Source organism: Scardinius erythrophthalmus, assembly GCF_964197995.2.
Source record: "Scardinius erythrophthalmus genome assembly, chromosome: 16".
In the NCBI taxonomy this organism is placed as follows: Eukaryota; Metazoa; Chordata; class Actinopteri; order Cypriniformes; family Leuciscidae; genus Scardinius; species Scardinius erythrophthalmus.
Window position 1 is genome coordinate 5,293,951 of NC_138236.1, and position 25,426 is coordinate 5,319,376.

The window sequence follows — 25,426 nt, forward strand, 5'->3', positions numbered from 1 at the left end:
TCAGAATCCTTTACCATATTTTTTAATATTTAATGTAAAATTCAGTTTAAACCTACCCGGACACAGAGACAGATTTGCAGTAGAAAACATGCTTTGAAAAAAAAAAAATCACACCCTTTTTTCTTGTTAAATATATCCTTTAAACTCAGATATACATTAGATTGAAAATAAAAATTTAAATACTGAATTAAAATACTGACATTTTTTTTTCATATTTGATATTTCAGTTTGTCACAACTACATTTTGCAGTTACAATTACTGTACAACAAATGTTCTTTTTCTATTTTTACTGGTTTTAAACTGTAAAAATATCTCTTTTCTTAGCATCATAATAGAGCAATATTTCATGCTCTAAGAAAATGTTAAAATTAAAGTGATTGTAAATATTAATAAAATTCCCACCATAGTTAAAATTTGTTTTAAAATAAAGATTTCTATAGGACTTGTGTACATCGAAGTATAACTTTTGCATAATGACCCTTTTGCATTGTCCAAGATTAGTCAAAAATGAATAATTTTTCTCTTTTCCGAGGGCCCTGACTGCTGTGCGGATTTTGCGATATCGTTTCATTATGTGAAACCTGCAGACATGTACACGCTGGAGTATTTTGCACATCACCTGCGACCATTTGGATACAAGTACAGATTCAACACTAATCCTGAAACAAAACAGCACCAGTCAGCTCATACCACAACACAAATACAATAGACGAAAATAAAAAAACACAAAGATGTTTAATGTGACCAATAAAAATGAGAACATTTGATGGAAAAAGATTGTTAAAAAAAGATTGTTTTACTGTATGAATATTTGTTACTTTTACTTTAGTCTTTAATTTTTCATGTCTTACATAGCTTTTGATATTTTGCTATATAATGCAGTCACATTCTGACATTTTAAGTGTGACATTTTTGTGGCAAATACATGCATTTATTGAATTGTTCAAGTTCTTCTGAGCAGTTTAGTTATTTAAAATGTTCATAGTTAAATATTAAAAGCTAAAATATTTTAATTAATAAATGGCCCATAGATTTATTTCTTTTTTCTTTTCTATTTTTTAGTATCCCATCCTATTGCATCAGTTTCAGTGCTCTAATGATAAGACTTACATTTTCACACAGGATTTTTTGCAGATCTGTTGACTATCAAATCGGTTTTTGTTGCCATTGCAACCTCCAAACCAGAACTGAGCACATGAATTGGCCTTAGGATCAAAATACCATTTAACAACATACTCTCGACACGGACCAGGATCCAGAGGCTCCAGGCACCCCTCTTCTGTGAGAGAGAGAGAAAATTGAAGGATTAACCTAGTTCTTTTGTTCACAGAATTGAGTTTACAGCTGTATGGGCATTTACCTGCAGTAAAATCATTCTGTACGAGCAGCGGCGGGTCAGTTGGTCTGCGTGACGGGTCGGTCCAGTATGTGCCCTGATTTGGCCGGTCCAAAGACGTGAGAGAGAAATCCGGGAGGCGGTTCAGATCATTCCTTTCCACATATGGTGATATGGTCCCGATAATGTCCGGATCATAGGGGAACACACCAAACTCTCCGAGTGCATCTGGCTGATTGATACAGTGTAATATTAATATCTCTTGATAACTAGAGTACGTACAGTGCTTGCATAATAACAGTAAGCGTCAAATATCAAGCCAATATTATAGCCTTAAATCGTATCTCCTTTTTTGTTGTCTAATACAGTCCTGCAGTTTAACCTATTTTTATTTTTTTTTTGCTGTTTATACAGCAACAGTAATAACAAATTATTATATAGTCATAAAAATTGCTTGCATAATAATAATTAGAAACATTTCATAATAAAAATAAATACATTTATAATCAAGAAATGTTACACTGATTGCATTTGTTTTCCTAATTTGGTTATGTATTTTTTTTTGTTTCATTAAAAATTCTATAAAACATTATAATAAAAATACATAAGAAATGCAATAAGGAAGTCAAACTGCAAGACAGTTATTATGTAATTTCAAGAGCAGAGCAGTTGAAATAAAATAATTAATGTCCTGCAGTGTAACATTTTTGTTAATATTTAATTTCTCATTAAACATAGTGTAGCTTTCAGACCAAATATGGCGCATGTGTCAGTCTCTCAATTTATATGAAGTCATAAAAATTGCTTGAGTAATAATAATTAGAAAAAAAAATGTATAACAAAAAATTATAATAAAAATACATTTATAATGAATGTCACAGTGCTGTATTTTATGTACTTTAAAAAATATATATTTTTAGTTTTATTCAGAAATTCTGCAGTTCAGCAATGAAAGCAGCTCTTAAAACAAATATGGCGGCTTTAGATGCGTCATGAGTTTTTAATTAATGGTCTTGTTGACTGAATTGTGTCACTCACTTTACCTTAAAGCTGGAGGTAGTGCTGAATATTGATCCATCAATGTTCTCACAGACCTTATGGAGCAATTTACTTTCCACATCTAGATCACAGAGACAGAAAACATAAATTTAAGGCATTCAGTTTATATTTATAATATAGTGTATTATTTTTGCTAATGCTAAAATACTTTCTTCTGTCTCAGTTCAATGTCCAAATATACAGCCCTTCAATGGGATTGTTTAAAATAAAAATTCCACACAGATATATGGTTACCAATTTTGCCAAGTAAGACAAGAATCAACATATTTAGTTGATCTTTGAACAACATTCCTGTCGAAAAATTTAGTCCCAACCGTATAACACTGATGTAGAAGCACCTAACCGTGGTTATAAGCCTAAACTTGACATAAACTGTAACCTTGTCCCTCAAATCTGATTGGTTGATTGGAATGTTGACCCAGAAACATGTTGTACTTGGTGAAATCACATTCACCCCATATACACCTAACGTTACCGCTAACCCTACACAATAAACACTTTTTTCCTACTTTTAAATACCCTTTATGCACTTTATTTCCTCTTTTCTAGTATTTTCTTCATTTTTATTTTAAAATAAAGGCTACTCTGAGCTGATATGTGATGGGAAAAGGGAGAAGAATGAGTTTGAAAAGAGGAGTATTCGAGCTCGGGTCGATCGTGCCAGAAGTTACCGCCTTTCTTTTGTAAGAAGTTACCGCTTTTTTTTTTCTGACCGAACCAGACATTGGTGTGTGGAGTCAGTGTAAATAGCCTTTGCCAACAAAGACATAAACACTCCATTTTGGAAGAACTATCCATTTTTACTTGTGTGAAATGAATGCATTGTGACATACCAGGAAGCGTTCTGAAGTCTTCAATGGAAAACACATGCTCCTCAGTGGGCGGAGATGCTATTGACTTAAGCTCCTCCTTAAAGTCATCATAAATCGGGTCACTTTGATTAACCACTCCTATAGCGAACACGGTGATATTGGCTGAATGAGCCTCTCTGACCGCGTCCTCCAGCTTCACCGTGTCACGGTGGTCCGTCTGGCCATCCGTAATAACCACCGCCACTTTCTTCACACCAGGGCGAGCAAAGCGGAAGATCTCATTGGCCTTTCTGATGCCACTACCTGTGTAAGTGCCCTCTCCAATATAGGGCATCCTGCGCACGGCTGCTTTCACTTCATCACGAGGTAACATGTCTTGAATCCTTGTGACCACCAGGTTAATGTGGCTGTAGAGAACGACCCCTATGCGCGTCACCTCCGGACTGACTGACACGCGGTCGATCAAGGTATTCACAAAGTCTTTAATGACTTCAAAGTTATCCGGGCCGACACTCTCAGAGCTGTCAATCACAAACACCAGCTCAAGAGGTTTTACTCTGCATATCCGGCCACAACCTGAGAATACAGAATAAATCATCCAATATAGTTTTGGTGTAATTCATCACAAAGCATTCAAATTTGGAAAAAGATCTGCCATTTGATTACCTACCACAAATAGATCTGATTAGATTGATTATTTCTTCTCTCTGCAAAACATACATCTTTTTACTGAGAATATGAACGTAAATGTATAAAACGTAAATGATTATTTCAGCGTTATATATATACACACTGTAAACTTTTTTTGAAGTTGTAAATAAAACAGTATTATTATAGTATGTTTTACAAGAAAATAGTCAAAGTTTATTTATATAGCTGACCAATGTGCTTTACACTATATCATAAGACAAAACAAGACATAAGAAAAGGAGTGATTAAAAAAAAACATGGCAATATCATATATGAAAGGCATGTAAATATATATCATTATCTAACGATCAATAAAAGCCAGAGAGAATAGGTTTTTAGCAAAGGAAAAGGAAGGAACGGTGCAGATCTAATCTGGATAGACGGGCTGTTCCAAAGTTTAGGCCCCGCAACAGCAAATGTACGGTCTCCCCTTTGCTGTAATCTATCTAGGAGCAACTAAAAGTTTTTGTTGTCCCAAATTTGAGAGCTCTTGAGGGATAGTGTAGGACTAATAAATTAGAGAGGTAGGATGGCACCAGGTTATTCAAATATTTACTGAAGGTGATGTAATTGAGGATGGTCTCCCATCGGGTGGGCCGAAAAAATATAATCTTGGTTTTATTTTCATTTAGATTTAAAACGTTAGCAGACATCCACTTTTTAATATTGTTTAAGCAATCCAGCAAAGGCTCAAGTGAATTTTTTCCAGATTGTTTGAAGGGAACGTAAATTGTGTGTGTCTCCTGCGTAACAATGGAATGATGCATCATGTTCCCTATGGATACCTAAGGGAAAAAAGAGTAGCGGCCAGGATGAAGCCCTGAGGCACTCTCCAAAAGGTTTGCAGCTGAGGACTCAGATGAGCCAAAACTGAGAGAATTTATGATCTTTCAAAAGGGATCTGAACCAGATAAATACAGTTCCTTTCAACCCCACATCATGTTCAATTCGAGAAATAAGGATATCATGGTCCACCATGTAGAATGCAGAGCTGAGGTCTTGGAGCACTAAGATACAGTAACATAGTCACAGTTTTCAAATAAATGTTATTGAGAACCTTCAGTAAAGCAGACTGTAGTGTGGAGTGTTTTGAAGCCAGACTGAAACCTCTCAGATAGAATTTAGATGAAGATATAGGAAAGAAGTTGACAAAAAACAACTTTTTCGAGAACTTTCTAAATGAAAGGTACATTTGAAATGGGCCTATATGGTGAGATTATGCAACAACAGCATAACATATTGCAGTTTAGAGCTGTCATTTCTTCAGGTGCAAAACCATTTTACAGTATATATAATAATTTACTTAAAAAAAAAAAAGTGGATCTTGAATGGCAAGGTAGAAAATTGATTCTTTCATCTGTGCACATACCGTGAGACCAGGTTCTCCTTTTGTTCCTGAATTACCCTGTGATTGTGAGAAGAAGCAATGTTCAGTGTGTTAAATATAGAGATGTTGATTATAGTGTTGTCAGCTATCATAATGCTCAACGCAAAGTCAAGTCAAGCATGAAGCGTTTTTCAACTAATCAAGATTTCCTCAGTTCTTCTCACCGGTGGTCCTGTAAATCCTGATTCTCCCGGGTTTCCTCTGTCCCCTTTGCGTCCTTGTGCTCCAGGTAACCCACGATCCCCCTACAAACAAAACAGTTACATTATAAAAACATGATGTAATGCACCATTTTTTGTAATTGCATACAGTATAAGCATCATTTTTGGAGTTTGTGGAAAAGAGCATTTTGTGTTTGACAGAAGAAAAGTCATACAGGTTTGGAACAACCTGAGGGTGAGTAAATGATGACATTTTTATTTTGGGGTGAAGCATTCCTTCCATGCTAACTGTATGAAATATGAATGCATGACTGTGCACTTTCCTCACCTTCTGTCCCGGCAGACCCTCTCCAGGGGACCCTTTTGGCCCCTGTCTACCCTGATATCCAGACTCACCCTATACAAAACAGAATGAAGTGCATGCTAATCCAACAGTTTCAGTGTTTCACAACTGTACAGCACACTGTAATGTGTTCAGGAATACTGTATCCTGCTGATATGCCACAGATTCCTGTTACCTTTGGTCCTTGTATGCCCTCTCCTGGTAAACCTGGAGGACCAGCTGGACCAGTCTGACCAATGGAGCCCTGCTGACCACAAAAACACTTCTGAGCAAACCTGAAAATAATCAAATTCTGCTTCAAAAAAAAAAAGAGCCTATTTTTAGGACCATTTAGGAAGGACCAAGAGTCATGAATTTCATCTGAACATTATCTACAAACACAACAGACTTGTCCAACAGTGTATTGTGACATCCCATATACACATACATATACACATACATATACACAATGTTGATTATGTGTATATGTATGTGTCTCAGCCTCAGACGTCACGCCCATGGATCATTGGCTGAATGTCTGAACACAAAATGGGAAACACTTTGAGAGTTTCGAAGTCATCATCTGATTGGTTGAACTCTCCAGTATTTCCAGGAAACGTGTATGTCGCGTTTTTTTAACGGCCCACCTGGAAGCAAAGCCGTCGCAATGCCAAACCCCCTTATGGAAGAAGAATGCTGACGTTTACAACTGTGACAAAGAGCGCATATCAGGATCAGCTAAACGCTGGATTTTCAAAAGTATGTGAAGTTCAAAGCACCATTGTTGCTCCAGTAAACTTGCACGACATTATTGAATGAATTGCATGCTGGTCTATATAACTTTCCATTTTCATGCACCTAAACGTGATGCTGAACAAAGGGAAGTGTGATTGGTTGCTTTACATCTCGGTCAGACATCCTCTTGGGACTGCCGTCAGTCTGAAGGTCTGGCTATGCAAGACTAATATGTACTCTACATACAATAGATGTAGTTTAAAATATATTTCCCACCTTTGGGCCCACCTGACCAAGACCTGGTGCTCCATCAGGCCCTGGGCGACCTGGAAGGCCTCGATCCCCCTGTGACCGAAAATATCAATTAATCAAATGCTCTAATAGAATAATATATTTTTTTAATGATTCAAATGTTTACATTTCCTGAAGAAAATGGGAGCGATGCAATGAATCACCTTACCTTAGGTCCAGGTAAACCTGTACCCTCTGGCCCAGACTCTCCTGTAAGACCTGGAAGACCTGGTGGCCCCTATAGATCACATGAGCAACACATACTGTATATAGTGTGTTATAATTCAATTTGGTATGTCAGATTAAATACAAACTTTATTGTAACTATGAGTTGCATGAATAATGTTTTTTATTTACAGGTGGGCCGGGATAGCCTTCTCCCTTCAGCCCTGGTGGTCCAATGGGTCCTCGTAACCCTATTTCACCCTAAAGACAGACAAAATTGATGATCTGAATCACAAAAGAACAGTGTAGATTTCAGCTGGGAAGTCACTCCTACCTTCGGCCCTGGAATGCCTATCCCTGTTTCTCCAGCAAATCCTGGTGGACCAACCGGCCCTGGATCTCCCTACAGGAAGATGAACACGGTATGAGATCTCCTGATGTGGATACACATACACATACAGTAGCTCCCAAAAAATGTAAGCCACAATAAAAATGTATCAGTGACTTTTTTTTTTTTTTTTTGATCTTCATATTAACTTAGAATGGAAGTAAATTAACCTTTGTCCCAGTGTGTTATAATGCAGAAATGTGAAACTAACGTTTTAGTTCATTTTCATGAATTATTCATGAATTGCAATTTTTTATTAATTTAATTATTTAATTATTAATACTTTATTATTAAGTCAATCTTTCTGGATTGGAACCATTTTCAGGCTGTTTCAATGTTTAATGCCTGACCATGTGTACGTCCCTTGTAGGTCACTGTGATTTTGCCAAGTATAAGGCATGTTCCTGGATCAACATTCCGGTCCAAAAACATAGTCCGACTCCTAACCCTACCCATAACATGTCCCTAAAATCAGAGGTGAATAAGAATGGTGTAGAAGCCCCTAAGCCTTTTCATAAGTCTAAACTTGACATTAACTGTAAACCTATCAGTCAAATCTCATTGGTTGATTGGAATGTTGTTCCAGTAACATGTTCTCACATTCACCGTCCATTGTGTCTTATACTGTGACCATGATTTTTGCATTTTATTTTATTTTACTGATAAAGCTTGATTTCTTTAACGTACCTTAGCTCCGGGTATGCCTCTTCCTGTAGGCCCAGGAACACCTGGAAGTCCAACATTCCCTGGTTTTCCCTATTTTAATTGAACAACACTGTAGCTCAAAGAACATTCAGCGAACAGCGGCAGTGACACAGGGCTTTTCTTGACATAGTATTTAGTGTTTGTCAAGATGAAGATGTCAAATGAGTTGTTTTCACCTTTCCCCCTATTGGCCCAGCTGGTCCCACTGGTCCTGGTTGGCCTCTGGAGCCCCTCTCCCCCCGATCCCCCTGTTGAAGGAAGATACAACCTATTTAATACATAAAATTATATCTTTTTTTAATATAATAATTTTAGTAGGCATGACACCTTCTCTCCTGGTTGGCCTCTTCCAGGAGGTCCGTCTTGTCCTTTGGGCCCTGGTAGGCCTAAATCCCCCTGAAATCAACAAGATATCATATAGTATATTACAAGATATGCCCACTGAATGTTTTGGATGTAAAGTTATCCACCACTAACATGCTATTAAGGGCACCTTTGGTCCCATGGTTCCATCTTCTCCTGCTACACCTGGTATACCTGATAAACCTTGGGATCCAGGTTCACCCTATGACATCAACCCAAACACAACTCTGATTTCATTATTTGATACTTTATTCTGTTCTTTTAGGTCATGTCATAACAGTTTAGTTGAAACGACAACCTACTTTGGGTCCTGGTTCTCCGATTCCTCTTTCTCCAGTGGCTCCAGGATCTCCAGGGAATCCCTGTTCTCCCTGAGAGCAAACAAAACAAAATTATTATTATGTCCTTCAAAATTTTGGAAAAGTTTGGAATAATTACTTTTTTCCCCCGAAAGAAGCCTCTTGTTTACCAAGGTTGAATTTATTTTAAATTCAGTAAAACAGTAATATTGTGAAATATTATTACATTTTCAAATAGCTGTTTTCTATTTGAATATATTTTAAAATATAATTCATTCCTGTGATCAAAGCTGAATTTTCAGCATCATTACTCCAGTCTTCAGTGTCACATGATCCTTCAGAAATAATTCTAATATGCTGATTTGATGCTCAAGAAACATTTCTATTATTATCAATTTTGAAAACTATTTTGAATATTTTTGTAGAAATCATGATTTATTTATTTTTCAGGATTCTTTGAAGAAATAAAAGAACAGCATTTATTTTAAATAGATTTTTTTTGTAACAATATAAATGTCTTTAATCTCACTTTTTATAATTTTAATGTATCTTTGCGGAAAAAAAATCATAAATTTATTTATTTACTTCTAAAAAAAAAAAATTCTAATAGAAGTGCAGTCTTACCTTTGTACCCACGAGTCCTATCCCAGGGTTCCCTCTTTGACCAGGAGGACCAGCTGGTCCCTGATTCCCCTTTCGATATTAAGATGGAGGCGACAGTTGAACGTTTCCAATTGTTTCGAAAAGTAATAGCACACTTCTCAACATGCATGATTTGAGGAATCGTATTGCATATAAATATAGAAACAGTGTTTATTACTTAGGGTCAGGGATTTGTTTAAATCACACTATAAGCATGTATTGAGAACATGAAGCTTGCCTATAGCACCACTAGTAAGGAAATATTGGTATAAATAAAAAAGCTAAACCAGAAAAATAACATAACAAAATACTTTCTCTCCTTGAATTCCCCTGCCCGGCATTCCTAATGGTCCAGCTGTTCCAGGAGGTCCCGCGTTGCCCTAAGAGAATGGATGTAAGGGCTACATTTTAAGCAAAATGGCTATTTATATGGCCAACGAAAATCTCACACAACTGCACCGTACCTTTTCACCTCTGACTCCATAACCGGGGGGTCCACGTCCACCAGGAGGGCCGATAAAGCCACGGTCACCCTAGGACACAAACACAAAGCAGATTAAAAAAGTGATATTTCAATATCTTTATTCACACGAACATTAAAGGGAAATAATAACATAGAGGTATGCATTCATTTTAGACAATTTGCACTCTTAAAAATAAAGGTTCTTTATTGGAATCTAAGGTTCCATGAAGAACCATTAACATCCATGGAATCTTTCCTTTTATCCAAAGGTTCTTTATAGTGAAAAAAGGTTCTTTAAAATGCTCTTCACACTTTAAAATGTTCTTCAAGAAAAAATGGTTTTAAGAACCGTTTACTGAATTGTTCTATGAGGAACCCAAATTGATTCTTCTATGGCATCATGGGAACCCTCCCCCCCCCCCTTTAGGAAACGTTACTTTTTTTTTTTTTTTTTTTTTTTTCATTTATTTAGTCAGTTCAAATACAAAAACCTTTCAGTACAATGCAAAAAAAAAAAAAAAAAAAATGGTTACAAAGTATTAACAATACAGCTCAAAATATTTTACCAGATAAACAAAAATAAAAAATAAACAAACATAAGAACAAATACAAAATATCAGGGCAGTTATATGTAATTGAAAAGCTTTAATATTTGTATTGTTTTTATAAGCTTTTTATTTTGTGATCTCATGTTTGAAAGAGTTTCAAAATATATTGTTAGATCAGTGTTATAGAAGGCAATAAAGGAGGGTTTCTTTTGAGTTATTTTTGTCTTATGAATATAAAATTTCGCCAAAATGATAAAAAGATTAATTATAAAATTTTGTTTTTCAGAAAAAGATGGGTTTTGCAAACAAAGTAAAATGTCATGAGGGTCTAAATTAAGACATCTGTTCAATTTTTTTGTCATATCTATTTTAAAGTGGAAACGTTACTTTTAAGAGTGTCTATTTTATTGAAAGTACTATCTTTATTTACTTTCACTATCGAAAAGAGCAGGACGAGACATCCCGCTAAACATCTCCATTTGTTTTTCACAGAAGAAAGAACGACTTACGGGTTTGGAACAATTTGAGTGAGAGTAAATTTCATACGTTTTCTCATATTTTCTTTCAGAAAAGGTCTTAGAGCCTATATCGAAAAGGGAATGACCTAAAAAGCAGCAGGAACAACAACTGTCTCTGCTCACCTTTGGGCCAGGGAGTCCCTCGCCTGGAGCTCCTGGGTTCCCCTGTGATCCTGGTAAACCTGGAGGACCCTTCATTGATGCATGTATCATTATCTCATTATAATCGATAGATACATGTTTTAAAGTCATACGAGAGGCTGTTTATACTTACAGATAGACCTGGCTGACCAATGCCAGTCTGACCTAGAGGACCTGGTCTTCCTGGGTTTCCTTTGTCGCCCTAAAACAATCACACCTCAAATAAAATACACTGCATGTATGCACTTATATTGTGATGGACAAGAGCATACTAAAACCTCTGGGACAAGAAAGTACATCATTGTGAATACTGTGAAAATATTGTGAAATATTATTACAATTTAAAATAACTGTTTTCAATTTGAATATATTTTAAGATGTAATTTATTCAATGCAATGCTGAATTTTAGCATTAGTACTCCAGTCTTCATGATCCTTCAGAAATCGTTCTAATATGCTGATTTGCTGCTCAAGAAAAATTTCTGATTATTATCAATGTTGAAAACAGTTGTGCTGCTTCATATTTTTGTGGAAACTGATGCATTTATTTTCAGGATTCTTTAAAGAATAGAATGCTCAAAAGAACAGCATTTACGTGAAATAGAAATCATTTGTAACATTATAAATGTCTTTACTTTTCCTTTTGATCAATTTAATGCATCCTCACTGAATAAAAAATAAAAAAAGTAAAAAAATCTTATTGACCTTAAACTTTTGAATGGTAGTGTATGTTTCCGCTGCTTTAAACTTTTTTTTTTTTTTTTTTTGTCTAATATGAACTGAGAGAAGTCCTGTGGAGAACAACCAGCTGAAAAGTTTACCTTTGGTCCAGGGAATCCAATTCCAATTTCTCCCGGCGGGCCAGACGCACCAACCAGCCCTCGGTCCCCCTAGGAACAACCTGAAGGTCAGTCATTTATTTGGATGGTATCTCCTTATAAATGTAAAAGTTCACATAAATTTAAAGCTGATGTTGTATATTTGCTGCAAAATGCCATAAACCTCATTGCAACCTTTGGCTTAATATTCAAAACATCCTACTATTAGCGTGATGTATAGTTAAAAGGGTTTAGTACATCACCCAAAGCATTCACTGTATGTTCCAAATGACATTTACAGAGCATAAAGGCACCCCTTGTGTCTGACAGTTTATGAGTTCTTGCATTTGAATGTGCAATTATATATGTGTCCGATTTTCAAAGCGCTCTTTGTTAAAACTTCCAGACCAAACGTGAGAGGCAAAATCTGCATTTAAACATGGAAAAATCACTAAAATGTGAATTCTTTACCACACAGATTTCTGTCTCTATTCAAGACACAAATATCAGTTACAGTCTGGCAAAGAAATGGAAGATATGATCATACTTTGGGTCCTGCTTGACCCTCTTGCCCCTGATCCCCTGGAGGCCCTTTCAGACCCTGGTAAAATAATGAAGAAAAATGTTAAAATTGGTCTTGCACTCTCATGCATTAATTTTTTAATCATTTAACATTTGTAACAATTAATCAGCCACATGCCTATAATAAACCATAGGTTGATATGGCACTTTTAGGCATCTGTTGAAGCCTGTTAAACTGTGCAAATGTTGGTTCTGAAGGACCTGACCCAGAGCTATTCAGTCTCTTCACTAATCCCACAGTACAAAGTCGTCCTCGGAAAAAGAATAATATCCTGCAAGCCTGAATTCACTCCTTTACATTGTGTATATTAGCATAGGATTACGAGCGATCTGCCGATCACATTCCATATGTGCAGAGCGGGGAAACAGCCACGGCCTGCCATGATCACTGCGTTTATGTGATGAGACAACATGTGATAAGACTAATGCATTTAGTTTTATATCTATTTATTTGGCTATCTATATTCACTTTCTCACTTTTAGAACAACTACAACAAATCGCAGTGTCCGAATGAAAAGATGAGCCTTTTAAAAAGAGCACACTACCGGTTTTCTTTAGTCACATGACATTTGATCTTCTCACAAAATAATTTTTGTCTGAAATCACCCTTACACAATTCACTCCTTAAATTGTGCTATCATACACTCATCTTTTAAAAAAAATTTGTAGTATTTTGTAAAAAAAAAAAAAAAAAATGCTTTTGTTCACACATCAAAAATAGCATTATACTACTGCTATACAAATGTTGTTAATTTATTTGTGTTTATAGTAATATGATTGTATGTATGGATGAGATGCACAATTATGTTAATGTGTTCAGAATAATACAGGCTAAGATGTATAAGAGTGCCCGACTATTAATAATGTGTTTACTTTAAGAATGATTTTTTTCCAAACCTAAATTGGAGCTTTAAGTGTGTTCTACTGTTAAATATTACGCATGCCATAAAGGAATCTTTACTTAAGGGTCTCACAGAATTAAATTAAATAATCAGTTATTAAATAATTATCATTATCAAATGATAAAAATACAAATACAGTTCATGTTATGCATCATGAATTCAGCTGAAACCTGAAATGTGGCATATAATATGTCATATGTAAAGAGATGTTTGTACTGTGCCTGCTCTCCTCTGGGGCCCCTCGGTCCTGGAGGCCCTTCAGTGCCCTGTGAAATGACACATACAACTTTGATCAATCATATGTGGCATATTTCAGAGCAATAGTAATTCGTAGAACAATAGAGAAGACTTACCTTATGTCCCTTTTGCCCTGGTGGTCCACAATTACCTTGATCCCCCTAAAACATGACTCAAGACTTCAGTTATTGTATTGTGGAACAGAATGTGTGAGACAAGTGAAAGTTGTATTAATGAAGCTGAGGGGTTTCTCTGTCCAGTCAAGCCACAAGTACACTCATTGAAAACTTCAACATAAGTTTTCACAGCGATGCCATAGAAGAACAGTTTTTGGTTCCCCAAATAGCCTTTCAGTGAACAGTTCTTAAAAGAAACACTTTGTCTCAGTGGAAGGAACATCTTAATAATCTAAATAAATTTGTTTCCACTATAAAGAACCTTTTGTTCAATGAAAAGGGTTCCATGGATGTTAAATGTTCTTCATGGAACCATCAAAGAATTTAAAGAATTTAAAGAACCTTTATTTTTAAGAGTGCTTTCTAATTTGCATGCTAATTATTTTGCAGTCTTAGTAGATACTCTTGTGGCTGGTTTGGACAATGCATGGAAATGTTAACAAATTAATTGCAACAACCCACATGCATATGCAAAAGATAAAACTCAGATATTTTACCTTATCACCTTTGAACCCAGATCTTCCCTGTGGATGGAACCCAGATCTTCCCTGTGGATGAGAAACCAGAAACAAGAACCGTGTTAGTCAGAGAGTCAGTGAGACAAAATGTCTAAACTGACCATATGAAGATGTGATGTACCTCTGGACCATTGATTCCTGGAAGACCAGGTGCTCCTGTTTCTCCCTGTAAAATCAGTCAGACCAGTGCGTCAACAACAATAAACTACAGATCTAATCATCATAATTCCTTTAAACACAAATGGTCATTATTTTCACTCTCACCCTTGAGCCTTTTGAACCAGGCGGTCCTTCAAAACCTTGGTCTCCTTTTTTACCCTAAACAAAACAGAGTTTTCTTCATGAATGCCACAAGTGAAGGAAAATGGCCTCGATTCCATCCCAGCAATACTCACAGAAGCTCCTGGAAGACCTCGTTCACCTTTCTCACACAAACACACCGGTGCTCGTGGGCACTGGCAAGAGAAATACAACCAACAGGTAGTTTGCAATCAGCACTGTTCAAGTCGAGCTGTTTTTGGTGTGATATGCTTTGCTTAAAGGGATAGTTCACCCAAAAATGAAAATGTCATGAAAAGTTGTTCCAAACCTCTATGCGTTTCTTTCTTCTTTTGAACACAAAAGATGATATTTTAAAGAATGTTGGTAACCACACAGTTGATGGTAGCCATTGACTTCCATAGTATTTCCATAGTATTTATTTTTCTCATACAGATTTGGAACAACTTGAGGGTGAGTAAGTGATGACAAAATCATGACAAAAAAAAACATTTTTGGGTGAACTATCCCTTTAATCATGTCAGGTCAAATGTATTTGTATAGCACTTTTCACATTTCACAGGCTTGCATTGTTGCAAATCATGATGTTAATGTTTAGAATACCTTAATATTTTCAAGACATATTTTCAGATTAAGCAGATTAGAGCTGGACAATAATATAGTTCACATTTTGTGACAACAAGCAATCAAGCAGTTGAGATTTTCAGCTTGATTGCTTGTAAATGGGCATGTACTGTATGTGAATAAAGTTGGACACACTTATACAGTGTCACAGTGTCTGGTTTGTGTCTCGTTTTCACGGTGTCCTTCACATTGACTACAATTCCCAGCATTCTGTCTGTCACTTATCACTGTTCATTACACTCAGCTGTTGCCCGTAATCATTGTCCCAGCTGTTCATTGTTAGTCCTGTTAGATCTGTGTGTATTTATTCCACACTTCTTGTCTGTTTATACCCGTTCTTGTTTGGATTGCTTCTCTGGATTTTTGACCTCTGCATGGATTACAACGATGTTGGATTGCCCTCTTAATAAATTACTGCACTTGGATTTTCCTGCTTCCCGTGTGCATCCGTGACAGAACGACTCCGTCCCCATAAATCCAGCGGTAATTTTCATTTTTTATAATTTTTTGTAGGATCTCGTCCCCAGTTACTATGTGGATTCCACGTAGCGAACTTTCTCCCGCAGAGAGAGAGAAGGGCATCTCTTTACTAGAGTATTTTTCTAGATGTGCACAAAGGCATGAGGAAATCAGGATAGCTGAAGCTTCACCACAGGTCTCATCGAGCGCTGGGACTTCGTCGCTGGTTTCGTCCAGTTCAGAGACGGTACACATCCGTCAGAAGGGAAGAAGGAGGAGGAGACCTGCGTCGGCCCAGTCAGAGACTGTCCACGTCCCGTCTGCCCAGTCAGAGACTGTCCACGTCACGTCTGCCCAGTCAGAGACTGTTCACATTCCGTCTGCCCAGCCGGAGACTGTTCAAGTCACGTCTGCCCAGTCAGAGACTGTTCACATTCCGTCTGCCCAGCCGGAGACTGTCCACGTCACGTCTGCCCAGTCAGAGACTGTTCACATTCCGTCTGCCCAGCCGGAGACTGTTCACGTCACGTCTGCCCAGTCAGAGACTGTTCACATTCCGTTTGCCCAGCTAGAGACAGATCAAGAGATGCCCATTCGTGTGGCTGCCAAGGCTATGATGGATTATTTGGAGCGTCTGACTCGGATCCTGGACATGCCAGTGTCCGTTCCTGAGCCGGAGCCAGTGTCCGTTCCTGAGCCGGAGCCAGTGTCCGTTCCTGAGCCGGAGCCAGTGTCCGTTCCTGAGCCGGAGCCAGTGTCCGTTCCTGAGCCGGAGCCAGTGTCCGTTCCTGAGCCGGAGCCAGTGTCCGTTCCTGAGCCGGAGCCGGTGGTGTCCGTTCCTGAGCCGGAGCCGGTGGTGCCAGTTCCAGTGCCCGAGCCAGTGGTGCCAGTTCCAGTGCCCGAGCCGGTGGTGCCAGTTCCAGTGTCCGAGCCGGTGGTGCCAGTTCCAGTGCCCGAGCCGGTGGTGCCAGTTCCAGTGCCCGAGCCGGTGGTGCCTGTTCCTGAGTCCGAGCCGGTGGTGCCTGTTCCTGAGCCCGATTCGGTGGTATCTGTTCCTAAACTGGTGGCATCTGTTCCTAAACCGGTGGTGTCTGAGCCGGTGGCGTCTGTTCCTGAGCCGGTGGCGTCTGTTCCAGTTCCTGAGCCGTCGGTGGTGTCTGTTCCTGAACCTGAGCCGGTGGTGTCTGTTCCTGAGCCGGTGGTATCTGTTCCTAAACCGGTGGTGTCTGAGCCGGTGGCGTCTGTTCCTGAGCCGGTGGCGTCTGTTCCAGTTCTTGAGCCGCCGGTGGCGTCTGTTCCAGTTCCTGTGCCGCCGGTGGTGTCTGTTCCTGAACCTGAGCCGGTGGTGTCTGTTCCTGAGCCGGTGGTGTCTGTTCCTGAGCCTGCGCCGGTGGTGTCTGTTCCTGAGCCGGTGGTGTCTGTTCCTGAGCCTGCGCCGGTGGTGTCTGTTCCTGAGCCGGTGGTGTCTGTTCCTGAGCCTGCGCCGGTGGGGTCTGTTCCAGTTCCTGCGCCGGTGGTGTCTGTTCCAGTTTCTGCGCCGCCGTGGCCGCCCGAGGGGTCGTCTCCGCCTTGGCCGCCCGAAGGACCTGCCCCGTCCCGGTCGCCTGCACAGCCGGATCCGCCCTGGCCGCCCGAGGGATCGTCTCCGCCCTGGCCGCCCGAGGGGTCGTCTCCGCCTTGGCCGCCCGAAGGACCTGCCCCGTCCCGGTCGCCTGCACAGCCGGATCCGCCGTGGCCGCCCGAGGGGTCGTCTCCGCCGTGGCCGCCCGAGGGGTCGTCTCCGCCGTGGCCGCCCGAGGGGTCGTCTCCGCCTTGGCCGCCCGAGGGAAAGTCTCCGCCCTGGCCGCTCGAGGGACTGTCGTCTCCGCCCTGGCCGCCAGATGAACTGTCACTCCCTGTCCCCGTTTCCCTCCATGGACCTGGCCCACCTTCCCTCCCCCTGATCCTCCACCATTCCACCTCCCTCCTGAACTCTTGTGTTGTGTTTTAGTGTTGTCATGGAGCGTCTGGTAGCCGCTCCGTAGAGGGGGGGTTATGTCACAGTGTCTGGTTTGTGTCTCGTTTTCACGGTGTCCTTCACATTGACTACAATTCCCAGCATTCTGTCTGTCACTTATCACTGTTCATTACACTCAGCTGTTGCCCGTAATCATTGTCCCAGCTGTTCATTGTTAGTCCTGTTAGATCTGTGTGTATTTATTCTCTGCCTGTTTCTGTATGTGTACGGAGTCGTTAATTTGTGTCACCACACTTCTTGTCTGTTTATACCCGTTCTTGTTTGGATTGCTTCTCTGGATTTTTGACCTCTGCATGGATTACAACGATGTTGGATTGCCCTCTTAATAAATTACTGCACTTGGATTTTCCTGCTTCCCGTGTGCATCCGTGACATACAGGGGTTGAACAATGAAACTGAAACACTAGTGTTGGAGATTTCATACCTATATATACGCCTGGTGGCCAATCTCCACTGATTTACATTCATCAGTAAGAGCCGAGTGTGAAGGTTGAATTAGCAGAGCAATAGCACAGCTGTACATAAATTATTGCAATCCACATAACATCCACACAACATAATGCGAGACAAAAGAGGACAAATTATTGGTGTGTGTCTCTGGCTCATCTGTGATCAGGACAGCAAGTCTTTGTGTATCGAGAGCTATAATATCCAGGGTAATGTCGGCATTAAACTACAGAGGACGGACCACATCCAACAGGAGTAACTGTCGACGCAAGAGGAAGCTTCTGACAGAGATGTCCAGGTACTAATCCGGAATATATGCAAAAAGCATAAATCCACAGCTGCTTAACTCACTGCAGAATTAAAAGCCCACCTTGAAAGTTTCCACCAAAACTGTTCTTCAGGAGCTTCACAGAGTCTATATTCATGCTCGGGCTTATAGCCAAACCTTTGGTCACTCGTGTCAATGGCAAATGTCGGTTTCAGTGGTGCCAACAATGCAAATCTTGTGCTGTGGACAATGTGAAACACATATGATGAGTCCACCTTCACTGTCTTTCCCACATCCGTGTGAGTTACGGTGTGGAGAAACCCTAAAGAGTCTGAACACCCGGACTGTTGCTGCCCAGAGTGAAGCACGGGTTGATCAGTGATGGTTTGAGCTGCAATATCATGACAATCCTGACTGTGTTTGAAGGACACGTCACTGCCGAGGACTACCGAACCATTCTGGAGGATCATGACCACCTGATGTTCAAACCGTGTATCAGCATGATAATACACACAGCAAGACTGGAGACAGAAGGGTTTGATGAAGATGAAAGTGAAGTTGAACATCTCCTATAGTCTGCACTGTCACCAGATCTAAAGATTATTGAAGTATTTTGGAGGAGCGAGTTAGAAAATGTTTTCCTCCACCATTATCATATAGTGACCTGGAACCTGTTCTGGAAAATCCCTCAAAATCCCTCTGGTCACTGTGAAGGACTTGTATCTGTCATTCCCAAGATGAACTGTTGTATTGGCTGTAAAAGGAGGCCCTCACCATTCTAATAAATTATTGTAATCTAAAACCAGGTGTTTCAGTTGCATTGTCCAACCTCTGTATATCCAACTTTATATAAAGAGCTGAGCAATAAAATATTGACATTTTGAGACAAAATAAAATAAGGCAGTTGAGATTTGCTATATTTTCACTTTGATTAAGTGTATCTGGGAAAAGTTGGACATAGTAGTTGTATATTTCATTATTAGTTATTAATTTAATACATTTGAGTTATTCATTCATTATGAAGGGGATATTGAGAATTATGAAACCTGTGAGGTTTTTTAGCTTAATGCCACTTGGTTGCCAAGTGTCTGAATAATTTGAGAGCCACTCTTCTTGATAGTTCAGTACTTACTTCATTCTTTGCAATTATTTCCTGAAAAACAAATGAAAAGAGAAATAAGAATTAGAACACAAATCTATTTCAGTAACAAAACAAGTCCAATTTATAGCCAAATTCCGTGCATGACATGGGAAGGATAATTATGCATTTCTAAGAGACCCGTATTGTGTGATCACAGACAGCGCTTGACATTTCACGGGCAGACCCTTCCTTGTGTGTTTATTGGGAAAATCCCCCACACACAGATTTGATTCACCCACTGATGTGTGAACAATGCTTCAGGACAGAAGACCAAACACTGGTTACTGTATTTGGATCTCAAACCCTCACGAATAGGCTGTAAAAAAAGATCAAAACTATTGCATCAAAACTGTAATGAATGGGTATTTCAGTCCATGTGCAACTAAAGCTCTGCAAATGTTGTGCAGAAACAGAGAAGTGTGAGTGTGCATGTTTCAATGTGTATGCCAAGATGTTTTGAGCGAATATTAACATGTTGCACCACACATATGCATTAGAATAATTAGTTGCTTATGTGCTATGTGATTTCTTATTGACCCAAGTCCCAGGTATGTGTTTATCAGCATTTTACATAATCTTCAAACATGACTATTCATAATTTAGAGTTAGAATTATCCGAAACTGTTCTGTTTAAAATGGTTTTTAATTTACATGCATGGTTTTAATGACTTGCAGTGCAAGTGGTGTGGTGACTGAGTGACCATAAGCAAAGATGGCAGCTTGCAGATCACATACTTAGCTAGTTAGCATTAGCTGGTAGCAAAATCGATTAGAAAAAAAGTTAGCAAATTGATTGCAAAATAATTTTCACTGTCTCAGCAACATCGCAAAAAAAAATGCTCCCAAATGCATTTTTATTTTTTTAATGTGTTATTATTTACTTTATTAAAAGTGTTCAAGAATGCAAATCTTCTAACTCCAGAGTATGGGCAGGTCATACATTTTTTTTCGAACTTTTTTCTTTTTCTTTTCTGTTTTTAACAAATCAAATTTGCTCTCCATAGGTCTAAGTCTTAAAAATTGATCAAAGTAAAACTGAAATAAAAAAAATATATATTACAAATAGTTAGAAATATATGGTAGTTACGATAGTTACGGTCCTTCGTTCTGATTGGTTGTGCCACTACAAACATACACCTGTGACCTCGTTAAAATAAATATTTGTATGGACTAACCGTTTTATAAAAGCAACAAGCCCCATGAAGCCGTGGTTTACAGTGAATTTAGAACAGCTAAAGGACGTTGCATGATTATATATCATTTTCAATGAAATACATTAAGTTTTAATTATTATATATATATATTATATATATTTATACTGTACATACAATTTTAATAATATACATATATATATATATATATATTAATATTTAAAATATCTTAAATAATAATACATTATAATCATATTTTCATACTTCATTCTGTTGCCCATGGAATCATGATTTAATTTGATTCAAAATGCTAAGAAGTGATGTATCTCAATAGTAACTGAAGTGGCGTAGGTAGGCCTATAAAATATTTTAAAAGTTCTGGAAAAATGTTTTGAAAAGAATTCAATTTTAGAAGTGCTGATACCTGCAGTTTCTCAATTCACTATTGATCGTTTTTGTTTATTGTATCATTTAATTGTGCTATTTGTATGCAATCCTTTATTTGCATATTTATAATATGGGTGATTATGACCATGTCTGATCTTGCTAAAGTTAAAGAGGCTGACAGATGAACTGAACATCTCACGAGCTGCTGCAGGAGCCGTTCTTCCAGCTTGGGGTCAGTGAGGCTGTAGGAGTATTGCTGGGCTGGACTGCTCGCTACCACCCGCAGCTTGGCACTGTTCACGTTGTCCTTCGCCAGGTTTGATAAGCCTATGGTGAAGATCTTAATGTTGTGGCCCTTGGCCTCAGCGACCGCCGTCATGATGTCGGGATTCCTCGGATGGTCGCTGCCGTCGGTCATGAGCAGGGCCACCCGAACACTCTGCTCCTTGGTCTCGCTGGTGAAGAGCTGGGTGGCGTTGGATATGGCGTATGTCGAATACGTTCCCTGACCGATGTAGACGGCGTCTGCCAGTCTACTCAGGAAGACGTCAAAGTCCTGCCAGTCTGTGAAGCGCTGGTCGATATGCACTGAACTGCTGTAGTAGAGGAGCGCCAAACGAGTCTTCAGATGCCAGTCAGAAACCTGCATCTGAGCCACACGCCGGCTGAAGGAGCGCACAAACGCTTTCTCTCGTTCAAACAGAAAGCTCTTCGCACTCTCTGAGCTGTCCAGGATGAATGCGATCTCGAGTTGACATACTAGCTCTGAAACGATAGAGGAAACTATAGCCATAAACTCTTTAAGCATACAAAAATAAAGGTTCTTATTGGCATGGTTCCTTGAAGATCCTTTAACATCTATAAGCTTTCCATAACACAAAAGCCTCTTAAGATTATTAAAATGTAGTTCATGCTGACAAAAAAAAATAAAAAAAAATAATAATTCTTCACTGAAATTGGTTCTTCAATGGCATCATCACCTTTTAACCCAATAAAACCTGACATACGAAAAAAAAAAATATATATATATATATATTTTTTGGAACAGTTTATTGAACCTTTTTAGACAAAATCTAATTAAAAAGTTTGGGTATGTGTTTTGTTGAGTATACATAAGGCTTTTACGGCTCATATAGAATGAGATTATTGAGCTCATTCTCGAGGAGAAAAAAACATCTACATTTTTGTCAGAAACAGAGCAAAAATATGCAATTTGGTGCAGATGCTGATATTTGTCTGGGGAGAAAAAGTAACATGTAATATGATAGCTTGTAGTGTAAATCAATGAGATTTTTAACAGTATAACAGACTTTTTCATATAGATGATATTTCAATGCCTAGTTTTATGATCAAAGCTAGTTTTTATTGTGGGGGGCAAAACATTTACTGCAATGCAATACAATGATGATTGGGAGATGAACAACGTTCTTCAAAAGCCTGATGGATCATATTTGATACTAAACACGATTTTTCTACAAAATGGTTTACTCAGTTAAACCTAAGTTGCTTCAGTCCTGCAAGTGTTTATCTTGAAATATTACCAACTATATAAGTTATTCTTACATTTACTTTATAAAAACGATTAAAGATTTCTGAGCAAAAAGACGTGAACCACAAACTAAAGGTGGACTTTTTTCAATCATACTAAAAGCTACTTTAGAAACTACCAATGAGACGACAGAACGCATGTGGATTGTGTGCAACAGGAATTTCAGCAAAGTTTTGATCATGTTGATCATTTAGAAAACGTAGAAATTTGTCAATCAAAATATGATTCATTGGGCTTTATAGAGATAGGGATCCAAACGCATGAGACCACTAGCGAAAATAATTTTATTTGGCCTTAGTTTGTAATTAGATTCCAAATTATATTATCCGCATAACAATTTTGAGTGAAAAGTTAATTATCTTTTGGACCCACTACATCTTTTCTCAGGAGAACAGTCTCCATTTACTCTCATTGTTGTCTTGGAGAAACAATTGAGATAGAAAAGATATCTAACTTTCACTTTTGTACATGCAAAGACTTAGTCAACACAATAAATGATGCACTGGCACTGAAGAAAACGCTAATGCATTTACCATTGTCCTGTTTTGTGGTGAGGTTGTTCAGTGTTTCTCCAGACTGTCTTCTGTTCTGGCATCTGGCCGCAGGTGCAAGCAGCCAAAGCAACAAGCTCAGAAAAAGCACTTTGGCCATGCTTTCATTCATGCCTATAAGACAGTCGAATAAAAATATCTTTCAGACCTTCTGTGCATCTTAAAAATCTGTTTATGGTGCATATTATTGCATGCATTATAAAAAGTGCAACATAATAAATATATATAAATATATTATGCACAAAGAGGTAGCGTCCCTTTCTTGTTGTTTGAATACACACTTTTCAGATGTTCAAACACAGCAGAACATGGTCCTCAGATATTTCTAAACAAACATAATAATGTCTAATAAATCAAGTGTAATGAATCAGAACTTTAAATCCACAAATACATCATGCAATAATGTTAAATGTGTACTTTTAACATTAATGATCAATTCTATGTTTAGTTGTGTTATTATTTAATGTTAAAATGTTGTTTTAAGCAGGAACATATATTAGAACAATCATATGAAAAAGGATAAAGCACTTACCTTGCCTGTTATGCAAATATAGGGAATATCCACATGCTCATGTCTTCACTGTGGAGAACTTTCTGTTCTGACTGAGTCTCTTCAGTTCTGCACTGAACATCAGCCCAACATCACAGACCCAACAATCTGATGCATGACTGAATATACACACACGCACGCACGCGCGCGCACACACGCACATACACGCACTCTCTCGAAAGGACAGGACATCCATTTAACACGTGTAATCATCTAATAATTTTTTATTTTTTTAATTGTTATTTATATTTTATTAAATATATTTATAGCATAGCCTATCTGTTGTATTATGGTATACATTTTTTACTTTATTATATTTCTGTTATTTAATGTGGTGTTAAGAATTCATCTCTCCAGTTTTTTCTGCTGTTTAGATCTGTTTTGGAGATGAATGCTGAGAGATTGTTTGGAGAACAATATCAATTTCCCCAAAAAACAATTCACAAAATCGACGCCTCCGTGAAATCTGGAAAACATGCTCTGGAACCTCCTGAGATCTGACTCATCTCAAGGATTCTACGACTTTTAAAGGGATAGGCCTGGTTCAACCCTCATTTTTCCACATGATTAGGCTACTCATCCTCATGTCGGTTTTAAAATTAAAATAAAAGTACACATTTCTCACCCACTAAAACACATTTCACACTGGGATGCACTTCAAAATGCTAAACACAGGCAGGCAAAAGTTAAACACAACTACAACACAGTTGTCATCGTTTACGACTCAAAATTGTTCATACTATTTCTAATGATGTGACCTAACCAAGTCAGTTCAGAGTGCCAACATTTTCCCAAAATGTTGCACTGAATGTTGATATCAACAATGGATGGAAACAATATAAGAGGGAGAGAAGGAAGAGTGCATGTAAGAGGTGGTGAAGGAGGAAGATGAGGACGAGGAAGAGCAGGTGTGGAGTGTTGTCAAGGCTGGATCTGGCTTTAGGGTTTCTGACTGGTTTCTGAGTGTACTGTACATGCTTTTCATTTAGAGTTTTTTTCACTGTATCCTTTTTGGCTTTTGCAGTTGGGTCACTGTATTTCCACAGTATGCAAGTGCTGAATCTACAGACATTCAATCAATATTCAGTACAAACTTGCAGTGCATATAGGCTATACAATTTATTCACCTTACACAATTAAGTTGTCACTACTATACTTTTTTACATAATTGCAAAATTTGTTTACTTTGTTGCATATACTTTTTTTCTGTAACTGCGTGCTTTGGATTCTGTGTTCTCCATTTTTTATGTAGTGTCTAATGAACGATCTGTAGTGTTTATAATATTGACTCACTGTGTGTATGATCTGAAAGCATTGTTTGATTTTGAGCACAAAAGGGTTTTGAGGCAATTGTTTCATTTTTGCCAGATGAGTCAGAGGTTCGCTGAATGTGGTTTGAAATTTTGTTTTGTTTAAGGTTTTGAGAAAGTGAGTGATAGTTTCAAGAAATGTGTTTTAGCAATTCAGAAAAACTGTAATACATTTCCACTTTTCATGAATAAACCTTTTTTTTTTCAACTGTAGAGGGCGGTAAAGTTTTAAACTAGAGCTCCGACTGTTCCAAATCCTTTGGAAGTCCATTTCTGTCGCTTAAGAAAACAATTATGCGTTCGTAAATCATAATTATGAGATGAATAAAAAAAAAAAATTAAAAAAAAATTAAAATTATGAGATACAAAGTCATAGCCTAATTATGAGATAAAAAGTCAAAATTATATTACAAAAACTACTTTTTATTTCACA

The 25,426-nt window shown here is 38.3% G+C and overlaps 1 protein-coding gene across 3 annotated transcripts; it reads right to left on the minus strand.

Moving 5' to 3' along the window:
* On the minus strand, nucleotides 1-23,797 carry col28a1b (collagen, type XXVIII, alpha 1b). Of its 3 annotated transcripts, XM_081389208.1 has the most exons (36): nucleotides 23,666-23,724; nucleotides 23,415-23,458; nucleotides 23,116-23,247; nucleotides 21,233-21,798; nucleotides 19,487-19,507; nucleotides 14,656-14,715; nucleotides 14,525-14,578; nucleotides 14,382-14,426; nucleotides 14,240-14,266; nucleotides 13,683-13,727; nucleotides 13,551-13,595; nucleotides 12,392-12,445; nucleotides 11,848-11,916; nucleotides 11,160-11,228; nucleotides 11,009-11,077; nucleotides 9,821-9,889; nucleotides 9,668-9,736; nucleotides 9,339-9,407; nucleotides 8,718-8,786; nucleotides 8,546-8,617; nucleotides 8,380-8,448; nucleotides 8,229-8,300; nucleotides 8,035-8,103; nucleotides 7,294-7,362; nucleotides 7,152-7,220; nucleotides 6,964-7,032; nucleotides 6,780-6,848; nucleotides 5,965-6,033; nucleotides 5,775-5,843; nucleotides 5,450-5,530; nucleotides 5,268-5,303; nucleotides 3,879-3,915; nucleotides 3,230-3,784; nucleotides 2,381-2,457; nucleotides 1,362-1,569; nucleotides 1-1,280 (listed from the first exon to the last, which is right to left on the minus strand). In XM_081389208.1, the coding sequence occupies exons 3-36, from the start codon at nucleotides 23,243-23,245 to the stop codon at nucleotides 1,108-1,110; spliced, it is 3,393 nt and encodes a 1,130-aa protein (XP_081245334.1). In that variant the 5' UTR covers nucleotides 23,246-23,247; nucleotides 23,415-23,458; nucleotides 23,666-23,724; the 3' UTR covers nucleotides 1-1,107. The 3 variants fall into 3 exon arrangements, 2 of the variants coding, with proteins under 2 accessions (XP_081245334.1, XP_081245333.1); XM_081389207.1 differs by lacking the exon at nucleotides 23,415-23,458 and having other exon boundaries at nucleotides 23,666-23,797; XR_014031826.1 differs by lacking the exon at nucleotides 23,415-23,458 and having other exon boundaries at nucleotides 1,146-1,280; nucleotides 1,362-1,565; nucleotides 23,666-23,797.
* Between the last annotated feature and the right edge of the window lie 1,629 nt (nucleotides 23,798-25,426).